Below are 21,852 nucleotides of genomic sequence, written 5' to 3' on the forward strand. Positions count from 1 at the left end.
CTACCCAAGAGCGTGGGAGATCTGTCTATCTTAACCCAGTGGGAGCTGCGTTAAACAAACAGAACTGAGGGTCTTTATCAGATATTTCATTTTTATTTTAATTTTTTGAAAATTTTATATATAACTTCTGTATTTACACCATTTTCACTCTTCCTGTCCTATTTAGCTATGAAGGCTACAAACCCAAGCAATGACCAATTGGGCAAGATATCCTCAAGGGTGCAATAGCGATGCTTGTTCATTGGGGTAACCAACTGCTGTTGAACTGGACTTACGGTCGGCTGAACAGGGGGCAGGTCATGCCTGGTGCTGTACACCTGGCCAGCTGTCAGTGGCAGGTGAGATCACAGACCCCACAAGAGAGCTCACCACTGTTAGTGTCCTAAAAAGAATAATTTTATGCTTCTTTCTAAATATATGCCCTTATATCCACAAATAAGTATAGCTCTCACACCTCGGCAAAGATACAGCTTTTTTGGAACAGACAGAGACGATTACAGAAATCGGCTGCTGATCAAGACACAGAGAATGACTGACAGTATGGTGTCCCATCTTAGTTGACACGTTCCAGTGACACAGTAGGACCACAGTCACACTTGTGCCACTGTCCTGGGGGCTCCAGTGACACAGTAGGACCACAGTCACACCTGTGCCATTGTCCTGGGGGCTCCAGTGACACAGTAGGACCACAGTCACACTTGTGCCATTGTCCTGGGGGCTCCAGTAACACAGTAGGACCACAGTCACACCTGTGCCATTGTCCTGGGTGCTCTAATGACACAATAGGACCACAGTCACACTTGTGCCATTGTCCAGGGGGCTCCAGTAACACAGTAGGACCACAGTCACACCTGTGCCATTGTCCTGGGGGCTCCCGTGACACAGTAGGACTATAGTCACACCTGTGCCATTGTCCTGGGGGCTCCAGTGACACAGTAGGACCACAGTCACACCTGTGCCATTGTCCTGGGGGTTCTAGTGACACAGCAGGACCACAGTCACACCTGTGCCATTGTCCTGGGGGCTCCAGTGACACAGTAGGACCACAGTCACACTTGTGCCATTGTCCTGGGGGTTCTAGTGACACAGTAGGACCACAGTCACACCTGTGCCATTGTCCTGGGAGCTCCAGTGACACAGTAGGACCACAGTCACACCTGTACCATTGTCCTGGGGGCTCCAGTGATACAGTAGGACCACAGTCACACTTGTGCCATTGTCCTGGGGGCTCTAGTGACAAAGTAGGACCACAGTCACACTTGTGCCATTGTCCTGGGTGCTGTGCAGAGGTACACAACACACCTCAATTGTTCCAGGACTGGTCAGTAGTTTAATGAAGAAGCAGTCCAGTGAGGAAGGAGCTCATGCCTGGGTGTAGAAGGGGGTGAAGTAGCCCAGGATAGCCAACCATCCCCAGCACTAGTTCTAGGTAGAGGATGCTATTCCTGTGGCTTGGTCAACATCAACAGTGTTGCATATGGGGAAAGTGGGAGGTATCAAGAGTTTTGATTCATAAAGGCAAGCGAGTATTCACACTGGAGGACAAGACACAGAAAATATCACCGAAATGGTTGTATTAGTCAGGTTCCCCAAGAAGAGTGATTGCTCACCAGGCCCTGGAGGACCACACACAGAGGCACCCATGTGGACAGGAGGCAGAAAGGAGGAGGAATGGGGAGCCCTGGCAAGAGTCCTTGATGTGTTTATGTCAGACAGGAAAGGGCCATGTGCATGGTTTGGAGACTCTGGGTTCCAGGGGTAGCTTCTAGTGGCTGACAAGATAGATACTGGCTTAATGTGGAAGCTAAGAATAGGGGCTTGCTTCCCGGGGAGGCCTTTGCTCTCTAAGGAAGTGAGCAGTCCCATAAGAAGCGACTGAAGTCAGTTTGAATCTGAAGTCAGCAAAGAGTTGATATGAGGAAAGCAAGAATGCTTTCTCCTCCATACCAGCGGTCCCAGAGACACTGAACACTCCTGTGTCGGCCACAGGGGCTGTCTTCCCAATAAGGGAAGCACCTGTGGTGGTGTTGGTGTGGCCTGACCCCTTCCTCTGTGGGGACATTCAGAGGCACAGGCCTACCAATTCATCCTTCCTTCCTCCCTTCCTTCCTTCCTTCCTTCCTTCCTTCCTTCCTTCCTTCCTTCCTTCCTTCCTTTCTTCCTTCCTTCCTCCCTTCCTTCCTCCCTTCCTTCCTTCTCTCCTCCCTCCCTCCGTTCTCTCCTCCCTCCCTCCCTCCCTCCCTTCCTCCTTCCCTACCTCCCTCTCTTCCTCCCTCCCTCACTCTATCTTTTTTGTTCCTTTCTTTTTTCTGTGTTTGACTGTTTGCCTGCAAGTCCGCATACCACCTGCCTGCAGTGCCTACACAGGACACAAAAGTAGCTAGAACCAGAGTTACAAATAAGTCTCAGCCTCCCTGTAGCTGCTGGGAATTGAACCTCAGTCCTTTAGAAGAATAGTCAATGCTCTTAAGCATAGAACCATCACTAGATCTCCAGCCTACCAATTTTTAATGCTGTGCAGTTTGGGGATAGCTGGTTATTGCTCAAATCAATTTTTCATCAGTTTTAGGATCTGGACACATGGGTAGTGCTCATAAGTGGAAGGTCATTTGTTTCTCTGAGCTCAGCCCTGGACCATCTATGACTAGTCTCCAAGAACCCACACATGCTGCATGAAAGACCCAGAGAAAGAGGAAAAGGCTGTAAGGTTCCATCTGCAATTGATTTTCCACACACTAAGAGTTAAGTCAATCAGAATCCATTCAGAGGAGAAGTCGGGAAGGGATAGTCCACAGCCTTGTGGGAATGTGTGGGGGTCCCATGGCGTGTGAAAACTGGGTAATTACAAGATGAGTCATGTCAGCAGGAAACAAAGACATGGAGGATCCCACCAATGAAGGAGGCTGGAGCGGGTCCTGGTGGGGCGGAACTCAGGGTGTGGGTGGGCAGGCTGGGAAAAATATGCTAATGTTTAGCCTCTTCCGTAGCACATTCCCTTGTTGCTAATTGTAGCCTTCCTGCTCTCTCATCATAGTAAATTTTGCCTGCGTGGGTCGGTAGATTAATTGCCTTCCTCGGTTATGTGGTTGTGAGGTTTTATCCTACCTCCATCTCCTTCCATTATCAAGGATTCAGCTCCCTGGAGATTCACACAGCTCTCTTCTGGCCTCAGACCCTTCCAGAGGGGAAGGGAAACGCCAAAACGGAGATGCCGAGCTCCTTGATACAAATCAGAGAGGCCGATTGATAACTGTTTTGTAATTTGGACTTTGTGAACCATTTATGTCTTTTCATAAAACAGGGCAATTAGCACCAAAAGGGAGGGTCCTGCTTCCCAAAAGGCTGAATGATATTTCTGAGATAAAAAATGTATCTGTAGGTTTAGCTGTGAGTTCTAGACTTGACTCTGGAAAGTGGCTACCCCAACAGCCCTGGAAAAGCCCAGGGGGCGTTTAGATACGTCAGTTGCACCTAAGAAGGAACATGGGTACACAGCCTCCTGAGGTGTGTTCATTGAGACCTGACAACGGCAGAGGAACAGTGGTGGTGTGGTCTAGAACTCTCCAGCAACCTCTGCTCCTGGGCTGCTCTGACTATGGGCCAGAGAGCTGGGCTTGCATCCTGTCTGCCATGACAGCTGCCTGCTGCTGAAGCAGGCTCTCTCGGACTCCTAAGAAAGGAGCAGGAATCACAGTGGATCATTCAAGAGCTGACCCAAGATTCATCCTCACGAAGTCGTGTATGTGGCTCACCCTCGAGTGCAGGCTGGGCCGTCACGACCAATGCCATCATGCATATTCATAAGGTTTCCAGTGAATATGGTTTCAATTTCCTTGTGCTTATACATAAAAGTTTCTTAGCTGTGTCGTGTGATAAATCTGTTTGCGCTACTTGAGGGGCAGCCAAGCTGCTTTCCACAGGGGCTGGCTGCACCATTTCGCATTCTCAATTCTTGGCGCTTAAAGGCTTTATAATGAACTTGTTATTGTAGCTCTCTCTGCTCGTGGGTGTGAAGTGCTGGCTCACTGTGGCGTTAGCTTTCAGTTCCCTGATGATTAATAACATCCACCCGCTCTTTATCTTCTTCGTGTCTATTTGTAGATCTTGGGAAAACAGAGAAGAATATTTTGTGTGTGAGTTTTTTGTTTTTTTTTTTTAATTTGAGCTATTTGCCCTTTTGCTATTTTAAAAGTTTTGCAGTTTCTGGATAGTAGGTCTTGTCTTTATCTTTCTGGGCCATTGTGTTACCTAGTTGCGTTCTGACTTGGGTTCTTGGTAGACCATAATAAATGTGTTAAATTAAGAATATCATTAAACTAAAACCACATTTCATGTATCCCGCCTCCCCTTACAAACATCGTGGTTTAGGCTAGGATGCATCTTCCATGTTCTGTACACTTATTTCAGCCCACAGACAGGAAGCCCGCACTGTGCACATTGTGATAAGAGTGCTGCGTGGATCACGGAATTTACTTAGCGCCATTCTGAAAAGGAGGCAAGAACAGGCATGTGTGGGTAGCTTTGCAGCACAGTACAGTTGAAAACATGCTAAGTCACTGTGGGGTCAAGTCTACCTTCTACCAGACTGAGAAATCCACAAACCAGTGTTTGCCTCACTGCTCTGGGACCAGAGAAGTTGAGGAATGTCAACCAAAGAAGCCAAGTGTGTTGACTCAGTCTTGGCAGCATCGGTCCCTAGGTGGTGAAGGATTAGAAAGGAGGAGAGTCCCTCACAGTGGTGAAGATGTGGTAGAGAATCTGTTTCCTGCTCTGCATCTAGGAAGCAGGGACCAAAGGGGCTGGCATCCTTATCTCCTCTCAAGGGCACACCTCTACCGATACAAATTCCTGTTAAAGGTTCCACCATCTTTCAGTAATGCCACATGCTGGAGACAAATTCCTAAGTGCATGGGCCTCTGGGGATAGTGAGGTCCAGAGTCTGCTTCCTTCCCTCCTGCCTCTTCCTTCCTCCTTTGTGTGAGTGACTCTGTGTAGTGTGTATGTGTCTATATGTGATGCATGTCCGTGTAGAATATGTCTGTGAGTGTACCCATCTCTGTGTGTGTTGGGAGGATAGAGGTGGTCATGTAGAATACACACACACACACACACACACACACACACACACACACACACACGCATGGCTCTCACGTAGCCTCAGATTTGATGTGTGGACAACAATGACCCCCTAACTACCGATGCTACCGCCTCTACCTCTCAAATGCTGGGATTATAGGCGTGAGCCACCACACCTGAGCCAACTTCTCTCTTTTTCTCCATGGTTTGTTTGAAAGTCTGGTGTTGGAAACATGATCCTAATCCATTGAATTGTCCCTGGTCCAACTTTCAGACTAAATGAAATCTATTATCTGACTTTTTTTTTTTTATAATTTCATAGTTTTAGATTACTTTCTACTGTTTTCCACTGGGTAGTATTTCTTTAATTTTTTCTGGACTTTAACTATTTTATCAGAAATGATCTGAAAATAGGTACAAATGCTGGGTGTTGAAAAGCCTTAACTGTGGGTTCTGCAAGCAAACAAACCTGCAATGACCCAGTGACTCTGTGGTTACTGTCCCACTGCGATGAGCATTAAAATCCTCCTACTATTGACGGCTGAACTTGGACTCGGGCCGGGTAACCTTGGGCATCCTCTGCATAGTCACGGGATTCTGGATCGTGCACTTAATGTGATCTGGTAGCAGGTTTGTCTCCATGGAACCGTCTGACCCTGTTTCCCTATGAATGGATACAAACATGCTCAGGTGTGCGTGGGGCACCCAGGGCTGAGCCAGGGTGAAAGCTCTCTCAGCAGCACCTGGCGCTGGCTTTCCTCGGAGGGTATAAGCTGTTCCGGGAGGGCACTGTGCCTGGAGTTTCTTTTGACATAAAGATCACATTACACGAATGATCCCAAAGGAAGATGTTTCAGCATGGAGAATTATCCTGCCCTGAATAGTAGAACCTACACTGTAAAACTCACCCCTAAAAGCAAACTTGGTAACTTTATAAAATTCCATTAATTCCTTGGGTGCCATTAGCCATATAACTAGTTCAGGAATGCTGGGAAATTCCAGGAGAGGAGTCAGGTATCTGTAACAGTCCTGGATGGCTCTAGAGTGATATTTTATTTGTGTTTTCATAAATAAAGCTTGCCTGAAGATTGGAGTGCAGAGCGAAGCCACTAGAGGCCAGAGCGTGGTGGCTCATACTTAATCCCAGGACTCAAGGTCACCCAGGGCTACACAAGATTGAGTCTGTCTAAAACAAGAAATAGAACTCACATAAAGGTGTTTCCAGCACTCGGGAGTCACACGCCTTAAATCCCAGCACTAGGGAGGTAGAGACAGGAGTGATATGGCTGGATGGAGACAGGTATATAAGGCAGGAGAAGACAAGAGTTTATTGTTGTCTCAGGTGTGGTGGAGAGCATTGCAGTCTGCAGTCACTCCAAGAACAGGCTCGCCCCTTTGTTTGTCTGAGCCTTGGCAGAGGTAAGAACTCCCTAGTGGCTGTCTGCTCTGCTTTTCTGATCTTCAGCTTGAACCCCAGTATCTGCCTCTGGGTTTTTATTAGTCATGCTACAAGGCTCCTTTCTCTACACCTCCTGCCTGCTCCTGCTCAGCCACCTTCTCCTTCGTTGGTGCCCGTCCCAGCTACTCCTGTCAATCAGTGGCTTGCTCACCTTGCCCTCAGTGTTCTCCGGCTGCAGGAGTGAGCTCACTCTCCTCTCCCTGTTGTCACACTCCCATCCCCGTCCTCACCACAACACCCAAGACGGACTTTGCTTCACCCGTGTCCCATCCATGACACATATATGTCCACGTCCTGAATGCTCGCCTCCTTGCTTCCTCAGACTCACGTCCTTGCTTCCAAGCTTTTCTCACAGGGAGCCTGTGGAGGCAGCTGGGAGGGTCCAGGAAAGCAGAACTGGGAGGATGTGCAGCTGACCAAGGGAGAAAAGAGCCCATAGGAAGCCACACAGGATCAGAACAGGTTGAGGTTTGCTGGATTTAGCTTCCCAAAACCAGCTTGTTCTTAGGGGCAGGGGCATGCGCATGCGTACAGGTTTGTGTGGGCCAGAAAGCAACCTTGGGCCTCACTGTTCAGGCACCCTTTGCCTTAACTTCTTTATTCATTTTGGAGACAGGGTCTCTTACTGGCCTAGAGCCTGCCAGCGACATGAGTCTGGCTGGCCAGTGAGCCCCAGGGATTTGCCTACCTCCGCCTCCCCAGCCCTGGGATTACAAACACAAGCCACAATGCTCCGGTGCTTCTGTTCTGTACAGGCTCTGGTTAATGTACACAAGGCTTGTGCTTCCCTGGCAAGCACCCCACAGACTGAGCTAAATCCTCTGACCTAGGCCCTGATTCTCTGAAGCTGCAAGGATGGAACTTCACAGTGACCCTCACAACACTACACCTGAGCAAACGCGGGCCCTGGAAGTGTTCACCCCCGTGTCCTTCATCTGCATCTCTACTCCTTTCGAAAATGAACATTTCTGCCACAGCGCAGAGACTCTGAGTGTTTAGAAACACTGACTCAGAAGGGATGTCTGTTTGGTGACTTCTGAGAAGATGAGCTTGTCACTGTGGAGCAAGGAGTTTCCATCGCCAGCACGCGGATAAGTGATGTCAGTGTTAGGAGTCGACGTCACTGGCTGGGGCCTGTAACAGAAAGGCCTGTGATGAGATAGATGATCCATACACCTTTCCCTGGGCTTCACGTGGTTCAGTATTGACAATGCCGTGTGTCAAGGATGTCCTCGTAGGATATCTCCTCAACATTGATGACAACGGCACTGAACGTGTACCAAGTGCTGAACATTCACTTTTAACCCAACTGTGTAGACAGTCCTTTTTGTTTTGTGTTTTTGAAGCAGACTATTTCTATGTATCCCTGGTGGTCCTGGAACTTACGATGTAGAGCAGACTGGCCTTGAACTCACAGAGGTCTGCTGCCTCTGTCCCTGGAGTGCCATATTGGCTTATCTTAATGAGACTTCCAGGAATGAATGGTTGTTCCAAGCATCTCAACCTCTACGTGATCACAAATGTCTAACAATAAATAAGCTTCATAAGCTATGCTCTCTTTTTCTTCATTTAAGCTTGTCCAGGGCCAATTGGGGTATTGAATATACAACATTCCTTTAACGGAGAATAGACCAAGCTGTAGGTGGCTCTGGCTGTGGAGACTGATCTCTCTGCAGGTCTAAGTGAGGGCTCTCTTCCTGACTTACAGATTCATCCTTTGATGTGTCCTCACATGATGTCTTAGGGTTTTTATTGCTATGAAAAGACACCATGATCATGACAACTCCTATAAAGGAAACATTTCACCGGGAAGACTTGCTTACAATTTTAGAGGTTCAGACCATTATCAACATGACGGTGTACAGACAGGCATGGTGTTGGAGCTGAGAGTTTTACATCTTGACAGGCAGGCAACAGGAAGTTGACTGACTGTCACACTGAGTGAAGCTTGAGAAAAGAGACCTAAAAGCCCGCCCCACAGTGACACACTTCCTCTCTCAAGACCTCACCTCCTCATAGTGTCACTCTCCTTGGGCACCATTTTCTTTCAAACCACTACACATGTCCTTTGCTTGCAGGGGTTGGAGGGCCTGGTGGTTATTCTCTTATGAGCAGTGGTCCTATTGCATCAGGGTCCTGCCCTCATGACCTCATCAGACTTCTCTGAGCTCATTTAAAATCCTGTTTCTAAAGTCAACTACACCGGAGTTTAGGGAATCAGTGTGTGGACTTGGGGAACACACATAATTCCATGAATAACATGTGCTGGGGGAAGAGATCGTAAGCTTCCTAGGGTCCTGAAAACAATAGTAACAAGGGCAGAAGCAGGGCCAAGCACTGTGAATTCCAGAACAATCACAGTCACTTAAGAGTGAGGGAAGAGAGTATAATTAAACAAATACTTGGTCCATTTCCTCTCAGCGAGTGAGTGATACATTGCCAGGGTAACAAGGGAGGTTTGGATATACCCCAGCTACTGAAGAAAACAGAGCCGTGTGACCTCATTTGTATTGGTAGATGCTGCCTTCAGGGAGGACAGCTCTGTGATATCAAATGCCTCTACAGAAGGCACAGAGTTCAGTGCGAGCGAGAGTTGGCAGCTAATTGCATCCCTTGGCACAGAGACACACGAAGCAATGAGCCAGAGGAAGCAAATCTCCTGGGATTTATAGAGACCTAGGCAGCATGCCTTCCATGGCCCTGAAAAGAGGGTGGTGGTGACCGGATGTATAAGCACAGCAGGCAGACTCCGTGGAGCCTCTGTACCCCAGGCTGCCTGCCTGGGAGCACAGCAGGGTCCACCTCTTTCTACACTCCTAGCCACAGGCACACAATGGCCGCCAGCTCATCCTTCACTTCAGATTAGCAATCCCCTGATCCTCTGGGGGGTTTTAGTTCCCAGCTGAAGAGACAGCTTAACCCAGCTGTCAAAAGCACATCTCCATCGCTGTGAGCATGGCTCAATGCTCGTCCCGGGTGGGTGCGCTGAGCAGCTCCGCCCATGCACCCAGGCATGAGTGAGGGAGTTTGATTGCTTTCAGATCCAGCCAAGAGGTATGTGCACCTAGAAATGGCTGCTGTGGGGAGACACTGACAGGAAGCTCTCAGTCTACATAGCTCCTCCTTTCCCAAGTAGCCAGGTAGCCCTGGACTCTACAGACCCGGCCTCTTCTTGCTCTACCTGTGACCTGGAGTCTGGATCTGGGCATAAGGACTCCAGCAGCAAAGACCAAAATGATCCCTGGAAAACCTACAGCGTCTCTTCACATTTTGTTTCTGTTCCAAAGCAACACGTTCTCACCAGCTAGCTACCTGATGAGTGAGGTCCCGATTTCAAGGTTGGCTCATGACATTAGGAGTTGCTCAGTGGTTAGGAGCACATTCCACTCTTCCAGAGGACCCAGGTTTGGTTTCCAGCTCCTACATGGCTGCTCCTAACCGTCTCTAACTGCAGCTTCAGGGATCTGGCACCCTTTCTGGCCTATGCAAGCATTGCATTGAGTGCACATGGTACAGAGACACAGATGCTAGCAAAATACCTACCATAAAATAATTTTTTAAAAAATTAACTCAATGATAGTATAACAGAATTGCTAGCATCTTAGAATTTTTGAGAACTCACAGGGGTTAGATTCATTGTTTTATAGACAATAGAACCAACAGGCAGAGTTCAAGCTGATGTAACCCCCTGTAACACCGCATGATCTCTAAAGTGGCCCCTGGTAGGGGTCAGGAACCAACCACACCAGCTGGAGTTGTATTTATTTTGCCCTTGTTTAGGTTCTTGTCTGGAACAGAGCTGTGTGGCTCACTGGGAGGCTCAGGTGATGTTCTTTATTGGGAAGCCCTCCTGGTCTCTCTGCCTATGGCTCACTCAGATTCAGCCAGAGAAGCCCCATCATGGGAAGGAACAGTTGGCCTTTCCCTTTGCATTTAGAGAAGAAACAGATATCAGGAATGTGTGGAGAGGCCCCCAAACAAGGTGTCTTGGTAGATGGACCTGCGGTCTCTATTCAGGTAGCAGAGTCACACTCTTTGCTCCCACTGGGTACCACTGCTTGTAGGATTCACTAGCCTCAGCCTCCTGAAGTAAATGAGAAATAGTTCCAGGGACATGACTTGTTTACAGCATAGGACGAGGATGGGAAGCTTAGGGGAAGGAGGCATATCAGAGTTAGAACACAAAGACCAGAGCCAAGAAAGACAAGCTTGCTTCCTGTTCTCCGGCCCAAGGCAGGAGTGGGTTAGCTTGAAACAGAGTCAATAGGGCTTTGATTTTGATGCCCCTTGAGAGACAGAGGCAAGAGCACCTACCAGGAGCAAAGCCAGGAGTGAAACGTGGCTGCGCTGGCTTCCCAGACAGGCTCAGAATTAGAAAGATAAGCAATAATGCTGGGTATAGGGTGGGGAAGGGTGAGCACTGTCATAGGAATTTTGGGGGTATTGGAGAGACTTGCTTTATCTTAAAGTCTCCCACAGATGTCAGGCACAGAGGAATTGTTTGCCTCAGGGAGATTTGGTGGTTATCTATGGGGACAGAGAGGCAGACAGGGAGGAGAATGCCTCCAGCTCTGGTTTGACCTGTTGGGGCTGGTTCCTCACTCTGTCTCACCACAATTGTGTTTTGTCTGACTCCCTCATAGCCCAGAATTCCTGGGGTCTGCATGTAGTCCAGATGGCTGTGGTTCCTGTTGCTGGAACATTCTGGGCTTACCCCATCAGGTTCCAAAGAGCAGCACTTGGCGCAGTTCCCAAGAGGCCAGTGAGACAGGACAATGGCTGTCTGCAGCTCTGCCACGGCCCTGAAGACAATTGACAAAGGAGCAGAGAAAATCCCCGCCTAAGCCCCCGTGATAAGGTGCAACCAGGGTCCTGACTCACTGTGAAGTCGTCAGTCACCAAGCATGTCGAGACTATAAAGAAATCTCCCAACGCCCTTTGCACCTGTGTCTAACAGGACACCCCAGGATGACCAAGTGAGCAAAGGCTCTCGGGGCTCAGAACCACACAATGCTTCCTGAGCGGTACCAGTGGCCACAGGTGAGGGAAGGGCCCTGAGAAAGGAGGGTGTGCTGAGCATCCCCATGGGTCCACTGCTAACCAGAGACAAACATTTATATAGGGTGTTAGAATGGTGAGGGTAGAAGGACAGGGTTCTACCGTCTACTTGGGATGGAGTTCATCTCTCTGGCATTCCTGTGCTCGGTACCTGGAACAATTTTCTGGCCCAAAGTGGGCCAAGTTGCAAAAGATTGAGAAATAACCCCTAATTAGGAAGAGATTATTTCATGATCCAATATTTCTGGAGACTGGAGAGTGAGTGTAAGTGGGGTCCAGGTCCAGTGGGCGGGTCCCTGTCCAGTGGGCGGGTCCCTGTCCAGCGGGCGGGTCCCTGTCCAGCGGGCGGGTCCCTGTCCAGCGGGCGGGTCCCTGTCCAGCGGGCGGGTCCCTGTCCAGCGGGCGAGTCCAGCACTTTTCTTTAAGGAGATCCCAGGCTACCAGTGAGAGGTAACAGCATGCCTCTTTCTTTTAGAGTGCCCAATGGGACTGGCAGGTAAGCTCAGGCGGTTGGAGCTGACTGAGAACACCTGGCAGTGAGTCACGGGCACTGCAGCACTGTGCGGACAGGAGCGTCCACCAAGGGAAAGGACCAGACAGAGTGAAATAAGAATATGTGCTGTGGACAAGAGGACGAAAACTGCGGCTGCTGTCACTGCTGGGCTCCTGATTTCCAGTTCTGTAGCTTGCAGCCTGAGAGTCTGGAAGCCACCTAGCTGTCCTGTGCACTCACCTCCTCCCTCTGAAACTCGAATGGCCCCTCATAATGAGAGCTGAAGGTCCAGCCCTGATAGCATCTTATCTCTGCTCCATACACAGTAGGCACTGAACGCATCCCGAGCTACATGCCATCCTGGACAGTTGCACTCTCCAGTGCTGATGGCAGAGAGCAGATAAAGATCCTGATCAGACTTGGTCCAGCCTGGGTAAGAGCTCGTTGGTGCCCCTCTGAAGAAGCCCGGGAGGAGGTGATGTTCTGGAGAGGGGAGACTGAGAAGGGCCCCAGTTTGCAGCTTTACCAGTCTGACTTTGGCAGGTTCAGGTCCCCTGTTCACTCTTTTCCCTGAGAGCAGAGCCCCAGGCAGATGGTGGTTGCTCCATTCACATCTTCACCTTCTCAGGGGTCCATCCTCACTCTCAGCACCAGGTGGAAGGCTGTTCCTACTTCACACTGTTGCTCCATGGAGAAGCCAGCCCCTGCCTGCCTGGTCCTTCCCACGTGGAATCCGCTGTGAGTGCCTGTGTCAGTTTGTGGCTGCATATTATCTTGTTATGGGATTGGGACCATGTCTTGGTTATATTTGCCCTTTTCATACCACTAGGCCAACAGGTGTCTTAGGGGGAGCCAATAGAACTAGAAGGCTGGAATGTGCCGCTCAAAGTTATACAGCATCCTATAGAAACCTATAAATCCCTTTCCCGGTCTGTGTCTTCAGGGAGCACTATACAGAGTTTCTCTCTTGATCTGTGTATAAAATGGGTTATGGGGTCTCTCCATTCAGGTAGATGAGATGGTCTGTGTACTGGGAGTTATGGTGTGATCTTGCCCCAGCAGGGGACATTTGTGAACAAAGCAGTCTAAGCTGGTAAGTGGGCCAATCATGAGGAGCTGATATCCTTACAGAGGGCTGGTTGGTGAGTCCCTGTGGGAAGGGATCTACCTCAGTCATGGGAACAGCAACGACTTCCCATGGGTCCCTATTAGGGCTGGATACCTCTGAACCAGAGGGAGTGCTGTGGTGGTTATTCTGATTGGTCAGGGCATATGATGGTCAAATAAATGCCAGACAACACGGTCTGTGAAAGTGCTTTCTAGACGTGATTAACATTTAATTATTAGCCTAAAAAGAAAGAACATGCTCTAATATGTGAGTGGAACTTAGCAGATCAGCCGAGGGAACATACAGAAAAGACAGAGGTTCCCCCAAAAAAGGCTGGGCCAACACTACCAACTATCGCTTGGTTGGTAGAGAATGTGCTTAACACCAATGAAACTATGGTTCCATTCCTGGCACATCATAATCCAGGTCCCATGCCCTGATATCCCAGTACTTGAGGCGTGGAGGCAAGGGGGTGGCCAAAAGTTCGTGGTCATTCTTGGCTAGACAGTGGATTAAAAAGCAGCCTGGATGGAAGTCACACCCAAGTTTGCAGCCTGACGTCTTTTAGGATTCACACTCAAAATGTCCACAACTTTGTTTCAGACTGCAGGTGTCCACAACAGACCTCAAGGGGACTGAGCTCTGTGATCAGTGGCCAGTTGCTTGAATCACCTGTCTTCTCTCTACTGCCTTTGCTTTACAGCACAGCCTCACATTTCCCTGACCCCTGCTACCAGGACCTGCTGCAAAGATGCTCTACATGGCCTTGTCACCTGTCGCTGCCCATCTCTCCTGCAGTTCTGTCTTCTCCTCCATGGCAGGCATAGAAAACTGCCCATGATGCTCTAAAACACTCTTAGACTTTGCTTCTCGGGTATCCTCTGCCAGCCCTTCCCCTCGGAAGCAAACGTCATGACAAACCGTGATGCAATTCCAAAGCACACCATATGATATAAAATTCATTATAAAATTTCAGTAAATATAAATATCTAGGTGCCTATTTGGAAGGCCCTAGGTGGGGAGATCAGAAATAAAGCACCAATAATGACAGAGAAGTACAGGGGTAGGTTGGAGGGTTGCCATGAGTCCTTCCATTTGAAGGTCATTGGCCTCTGCTCTCAGCTCAGAAGCAAACTTACAGAATGGATCTTAAAACCACTCAACACACAAACCACAGCCTGGGGCTTAACACGAACAGCACATCAGCGACTTGGCTGGCGTCTGTTACTGGAGACCCTGATGTTCCAGGGATACCTATATTCTCATGTAACCTATGCTTCTGATTCCTCCTTTAAAACAGAACAGCACTGAGAAATGGGTTGAAACAGTAACTCACTGTAAATAACCGAGAAAGAAAACAAAAGTATCAAAGTTGCTCCTCCAGGGCAAGGTCTGGAAGTACAGAAAGCACCTTAGTGGGGATTTTGTTCTCCCATTTCCAAGTATGCAAAAGTCCTAAGTCAGAGGCCCCAGCAGGTACCTGCTCTAGGGGCCACTGGGGTAGGAGAGAGCTATCTCATGCCTGCCTCTCAGTGTCCACAAGCCTTTCATGATGACAGTGGAGCCCCCGAGGTCGGAGGGAGGCCAGCGAGCTGGATGGCAGATGCTCTGAACCCTTTTCTGATTCTTACACTTCTCTTTTTGGAAATACATCCAGCATTTGCTGTTAGTGCTGTCTGTCTTTGGCATTTGGTTTGGCTGAATGCCAACCCAGCGAACGGCTGCTTCCTGTGGACTATAGCACAGGTCCCTTCTGTCCGTGTGCGGGAGGTCGCCCAGCGGGACCCCACTTTCCCACCTAACAGAAGAACAGAACACGCCCTTGTGAGAGCAAGTATGTGCTCCCACATTCAGAAACACATTGATGCACCCTGGGTCAGAAGTCCAACAATCCGTCTCCTTCCAGCTCCTGTCTTCTTGGATGCATCCCAATGCACACTGCACAGCTCTCTGGTGCTCTTGGGGGCATCTTCTTGCTGCCGGGACCAGTCCTAGCTCACAGGTTAGATCTGGAGCAGGTGTTGCAGCACTGCTTGCTGTAGAACCTGTGACTGCACATGCCATGGTGAGGTACCAAGTAGCACCAGTGGAAGAGGTCTTGGCAGAAGGTATCTAGAAACGAGAACACTGTGTGTTAGCCTGAGGCTCCCATGGGCAGCCCTGGACTCTGCCAGCTGCCTCTGGTACACAGAGAAAAGTGAGTTTTGTCATGACCAAGGAGTTCCCTTCCAGACCGGTTGTTGTTGGAGTATGAAACATCTCCTACAGACTGTTTGGTCTAAGCTCTTAGTCACCAGTTGGTGGTGTGGTTATGCAAGGCTGTGGAACCTTAGGAAGTTGAGCTTCACTAGAAAAGGGGTGCTTTAAGGGGTGGATCTTGAAGTTGTATAGTCTGACCCTCACTTCCTTTTCCTTCTCTACTTTCTGACTATGGATACAATGTGACCAGCTACTCACACTCCTGCCACCATTTCCTGACCCCTGCTGGATACAATGTAGCAAGCTGCTCACACTACTGCCACCATTTCCCTGAGCCCTGCTGGATACAATGTGGCAAGCTGCTCACACTCCCACCACCATTTCCCTGACCCCGGCCACCAGAACTCTAACCCTTGGAACTATAAGCCAAAGAAAACCCCAAACTTCCTAAAGATGCTTCCTGTCAGGAATTTAGCCATAGCAATGAGGCGGTAACTAATGTAATGGGTGAATGGGGTCCGAGAGACCGTTGTTTCCATAAAGCCCTTCCTGCAAAACTGGGGTCTTCTTGCTCTAAATACACTAGCGCAACACCTTGCCCAGGAAGGATGCGTAAAACATGGACACTGAGTGCCAGTCGCCTTGTTCTCAGGGTGATACAGCCCAGCCGTAGGTCACCTCCCAGACAGTCTGCCTAAGATGCAGCCCAGGAAGTCAGGGCATCAGGCTCGGCAATCGCCTGAGGCATTTTGTGCAGACACAAGGATGATTTTTAGAGTATACCCAAGGAATGAGGAAGTTTGGTGCATTTCAAGGATACTTTTGCTAAAACTGTCTTTCTAAATGCCACAAACAGCATATAAAAAGAGGTAAGCATATGCTTTTAGAGGACAAACACATCACCATTGGGTTTTCCCTTCTGGGACAGGAGGAGAGTGGCAGGGATGGCATTGTCACTCTTTGGTTGTAAAAGTGGAGGAGGCGAACAGAAGAACAGAATATTACAGGTAGAAGACCCCGACTCCAGGGTGCTCCAGCCAGCACTCCATCTCCTGGGATCTTCTAAGGAACTTCTGCAGAAGTCCAGCTGAGGGGTCCCGACACTCACCTCTCTTCTCTGCAATAGGGCAGAAATGGGTGTTGCAGGCCGAGGAGGTCTCTGGTTTCTGGTGCAGGAAGCAATCTGAGGCTGGCTGTCCTCCCAGCAGGCACTGCACGGTTCTCCTCTGCACACCACCCCCACAGCTGGCTGTGCACTGCAAGGGCAAAGAACCATAGTCACATGCTGTCAGGACGTCAGCGCAAGCTCAACCACTGGCATGCCCACTTGTCAGAGGGTAGAACCGTACACCGAAGTGACAGTAACGGGGACAAAGATCCCTGAAGTGAGATGATGCTTGGCCCTTTCCCAGGACACCACAGACCAGCCTTGTGATATACAGCTTCCCAGTGATGTGGCTGCCATCCCACCCTTCTCAGGGATCAAAGGAAGACAGCCTTGGCCTTTCAGGATGTGCTCCAGTGGGAATTTGATACTGCAACTTTTATTAAGGTTTCCTAGGAACAGCACATTTGTTAAAGCATCAGAGTATTGCACAAGGACACAGGTATCTGTGGATTGGCCTAGGATCTCCTCAAATTATAGACAGTGTGGAAAATGAAGACTCAGAGCCTGTCTCCAGGTTACTCTTACGTTAAAAAAAAAAACCTCAAGGAAGCTTCTCCCTCCATCATTTTGGTTTCTATTTAAGGTATATGAGAGAATGAAATTGCTGATTGACACTGAGATCAGTGCCAGGTACTTTCTCACCTGTGTGGGGCTTTGTCTTGAACCAGGTCTGATGATGTCCATGGTGCCAAAACACTATTGTCCCTTCCCTTGCTCTCTTCTGCCCTGAAGGTAGCTGTGTTCAGATTAACTGCAGATACAAACCTCTGTCTAGAATGTTCTTGGATGAAATACTAAGGGTCCGAGGGACACAGGGAACTAGTGCCTGCAGAAGGATCCCAGGCTGCTTTCTCATGGCATGAAGGGATGGACAGTGTTTTGGGGGACAAGATGGCACCTTTATTGATAAACCTGGGGTGCCTCAGAGGCGTTCAAGCCAGGCCCTTTTGGACCCCAGTTTCAGGACTCCTGTGCCTAGGCCAGCATGCCAGCCAGAAACCCTTTGAGCTAGGGCATTACGTCTTAGCACCCTAAGCAGCAGTGACACGGAGAATGAAGGTACACACTCCACTGTATAGGAGCTTTCTGATGCTAATCGTGTGCCAGAAATCGAAGAAAGAGCAGCTAGACAGACAGGGGGACTTCAGTGGGCCCGTGGAGATTAATCAACCCAAGAAAGAAAACAGCACAAGTCTAGACTGGGTTATATAAGCTGTGACTAGGCAAGACTGTTGCCTCAAGTATGTCAAGAATGGGAGAGATTAAAGGGACACCTGAAAGAAGATGAGGTCAGCTCTCAGTTGGGATGTCCTGGTGTGCAGCAGACAAACTGGCCAGGAATCACTCTGTGAGGAACAGGGACACGGATGGCTGACTCATATTGCTCACTCCCACTTCCTGGACAACATACTGGAGGATACTGGAGGAGAACTGGAGCACCAGGCAAGGGCCAACGCACTGGCACAAAGCGGCATGCCAGTATCATTCAATCGGACGCTGAACTTGTCCTTGCTGCCTGCCACCATCAGAGCATTCAGAGTGACCTCAGACTCACTGGAACTAGCGTACACCTTCCCATCTCTAGTGAGGAGAGAAATTGCACACATAGCACGCTGGGAGTCTCAGAATCTCAGACTGAAGGGGTTGCTTTTTCTTCTTTCTTCTTCTTCGGGTAAAGCAGGGTCAGGCCTGGAGCCTGTGTCTGGAACATTTCCTAGGCTTTTACTTTTTTTATTTCGAGATCAGAATTAGTGAAAGTCACCCACTGCTCTGTTTCAGCTTGTAACTATGACAACCAGAACAAGCAACGCAGTGGACAGATGCATAACTTATTCTTGAATCGCCAGGGTCAGAGGGGCCAGCAGATGTTTCCCACTGTGTATCGTATTTCTGACGTGCTGCAAAAGCTCAGCTCAGCACTTGGTTCTTTGCTTTGTGAATGTCAGGCACCCCCACTCAGCCCATGGGCTATTGAGAGCTCTTGGGCTGTGGGCGAATAGGACCAAGCCAGCAGCGGACCTCGTCTCATTGGGGACATGTGCAACCATTTCTATCCACCTGCCTCTCATCCTCCAAGCTGATCCTGTTCCTGTTCAGTTGAAGATTATACTCAGGGTGACAGTGGGATGTATCCAGCTGTATAATACAGCCACGCAGAGTCTTCTACAAGGCTCGTCCTTGAGAACCGTGCAATCGAGCTACCAAAATAAAGTCTGTAAAAATCTCCTGATGTTTTACATACATTTATGATTCTGAATGGGGCTGCGCTCCCAGCTGCCCTCTGTTGGCTGAGGCCCACAGATTGGACTCACTTCACGGTTTCCAAACCATTCATGTGCGGTTTGGTGTGTTTTGCCACGGATTCCTTTAATGGTCACATATTAACCACTCACCGCTCCTGTGCCAGGTCATGTTCTACATACTCCATACTCAGTGATGAACATGAATGACTCAGCACCTGGCCTCAGGGTACCTGAGGAAGCCCCTGGTCAAAGTATGGTCCTAAGCCAGGCAGTGCCAGCAGCAGTGGGAGCTCAGGCCCTCGGCAGTGCCAGCTCTGGCATCTTCACCTCCCAGGCTCCCACCTCTCCCTGCTTCAGGCTTGGCACTAACTCTGGTGATTCAGAAGCCCTGGTTTAGAGAGTTTGAGCATTCCTCATAAGAAAAAACATATTTATGTAAGAAACAGTCTCTCAGATTCTCAATATTTGCATTTCTCTACATTAGGCTGGAAGAAAAAATTATTCAGCTTAAAACTTTGGAAATACTTTGAGTTGCTAAAGGTTGCAGTATACAAGGAGAAGAAAAGAAAATGTGAAGTTTAACAAATGTGTCTTCTTTTTCTTCCCAGGAAGGGAAAGGATGGGAACTGTTTATCAATTATGCAAACACTGTGGCTTCAAACTTAGCTGTATGTTTAGAGGTTTTATCATAGGGTTCTTATTAGCTCTTCCATTCACAAACACATAAGAAGCACCTGGAGCCCTCCCTTGAGGGTTGGAAAGCAGGGAGGCAACTGAGGCCGAGAGACAGAGACAGGGAGGCAGGAGAAGGCAGGAAAGGCAGCAGGGTCCAGAAGGCAGGGAGGCAGCAGGGCCAAGAGTAGGCAGGGAGGCAGCAGGAGCTATGAGGTTCAGTTGGATACTTGTTGTGGGCAAGTCAATGACAGCAGCTTTGAGAGAAAGTGTAAGTAGAGACTGCTTGTTCATCCCTGGCCTCCCAGACCTGAATAATCACACAGAGACTGTATTAATTACAACACTGCTTGGCCTATTAGCTCAGGCTTTTATTAACTAACTCTTACATCTTAAATTAACCCATTTCTATTATTTTATATTTTACCACAAGGCTCGTGGTTTGTTACCCCTTGCTTCTTGAGCTGCTACATGGCATCTCTCTGACTCCATCTACTCTCTCTTTATGTCTCTGTTCGGATTTTCTGCCTGGCTTTACTCTGCTAAGCCATTGGCCAAGACAGCTTTATCCATCAACCAATATATACAGAAGGCCATCCCACATCAAGAAAGAATGTTCAAAGGAGACTCTAGAGCCTCAAAACTTTGCCATCTTCCTATAGTTTCTCAGGACTTCTGCTGAGCAATCTTTTCAAGACCCAGACAGCCTGATTCTTTGTAAACTTGATCTGTATTGGCTCAGCTAACTCTCCACACAGCCACCTGCTGCAGATACCTGCACAAACCTCCTGGATTGGTGGATTCATGCTGGGCTTGTGGCTCTCACATTAGAAGCACTTGGAGAACTCTATACAACAGGTCACTACCCAAGAACTCTTGTAAAGACTTTGCCAGTTCTAGAGATTGGATGTGACAAGGACCCCCCACATGCCCAGGAAGATGAGCCCTTTTACAGTTCTAAGACAATTATCTTTTCACGTCTGAACATAGTTTCTTTCTCAACAAGAAGACCACCACACGAAATTTACAGTCTCAGGGAAACTGCAGATGGGGTTGCTTCTACTATGTAGACAGGCTAACTGAAAACCTTCGCTGACCACTTCTCACTCAAAACTGTCTCCATTCCTGCTTCTCAGACTTCAGAGTGCTTCTGGATCAGAGAAGATCCCTATGTTTGAGAGATCAATGACTCACACACAGAATGTGTGTTCTAATGGATGTTAGATGAATGGTTGGAAGGATTATTCATTTCATCAGTGATGAACAGGTGCATCTCAAATAATTGTGTATGCTTTAGTAGCTTTTGAATGGAATGAGAGCAAGCCTGCTCCTTTGTAACATTGGTCTTTCTGGAACATGGTAGCTGCTAATCTCTCAGTAAGGATGGTGGTCCCTCAAACTTGCAGGACCCGAGAGATGGAGACCATGGACTTAACACGGTGCAAAGCTCACCCCTCAAAACCCAGAGGACAATAGATAAAGAAGCACAAAGCAATTCTGGGAACCCAGCTTTCCAATCTGCCACCTATTTTCTCAAGAGCCCCTATTAAGAGGCATCATTACGTCAGTCCCTTAGTGTAGTGTCTTCCTCTCCAAATCTAGAGATTACACACCGAAGCTGTGCAGAATGGGATTGCACAAACCTCAGTGGCCTAAGTCATAAGAACTTTTGACATAATCATGGACAGGGTTGTAAAATTTTGTGCAAAGCTGCCCAGTCCCAAACATGAACTCCCTTGTTACAAGGAGGTGTAGATTGTGGATTATCCATCAATAGCTCTCAGCTGGCTCCTATTTTTCCATGCCCCACTTAGAGCTTTGGGAATTGAGAGCAGATGAGTGACCGCATTGTACGTACAGGGCAGCATCCATCGGTTTGCAAGTCTGCCTGTACTCTGTGCATGCTGCTCGCTCTGTCTCTTTCTCTGCAGTTGCCATGACATGTCAGGCATAGCTGTCATCTATGGCAGCCCATGGTGTCATTTGGGACCCAGCTACTGACCCTTCATAGGTCATGTCATTCCCAAATAATCTGTGCTATCCTGGTGAAGCAGCCCTGCCCTGCCAACCTTTGGCATACTCATCTGTGACATGTGAAGTGAAGAGAGCAACAGGTGACCATATTTAAGCTGTTCCCAGATCCCACGGCCTGGGAACCACCAGATCCTCAGTACACATGCCTGGAATGATTTAGGTCAACCTTATACCATGGCTCACCATGAAATGAAAGGATAAACAAAGCTATTTGAGTTTGAAGAGACCCCAGATAGCAAATCACCACAATGTCCTTTAACCGGGACAAGAATAAACCTGTCTGCCGCGGAGGGTCAACCAGTCATGGACCATTCATTACTACCTGAAATGTTTCCAGCCCGT

The 21,852-nt window shown here is 48.7% G+C and overlaps 1 protein-coding gene across 1 annotated transcript in view; it reads right to left on the reverse strand.

Annotated features, from left to right (window-relative positions):
- Positions 1-13,388: 13,388 nt before the first annotated feature.
- Positions 13,389-21,852, reverse strand: part of Adamts16 (ADAM metallopeptidase with thrombospondin type 1 motif 16) — a 70,175-nt gene continuing 61,711 nt past the window's right edge. The window contains exons 19-20 of the mRNA XM_087897038.1: positions 16,502-16,649; positions 13,389-15,306 (exon numbers count right to left, since the gene is read on the reverse strand). Of these exons, the coding sequence (XP_087753164.1) occupies positions 15,191-15,306; positions 16,502-16,649 (264 nt within the window). The 3' untranslated portion in view covers positions 13,389-15,190. The remainder of the gene's footprint in view (positions 15,307-16,501; positions 16,650-21,852) is intronic.

Source organism: Myodes glareolus, chromosome 15 (assembly GCF_982192425.1).
Source record: "Myodes glareolus chromosome 15, mMyoGla1.1, whole genome shotgun sequence".
Lineage (NCBI taxonomy): Eukaryota > Metazoa > Chordata > Mammalia > Rodentia > Cricetidae > Myodes > Myodes glareolus.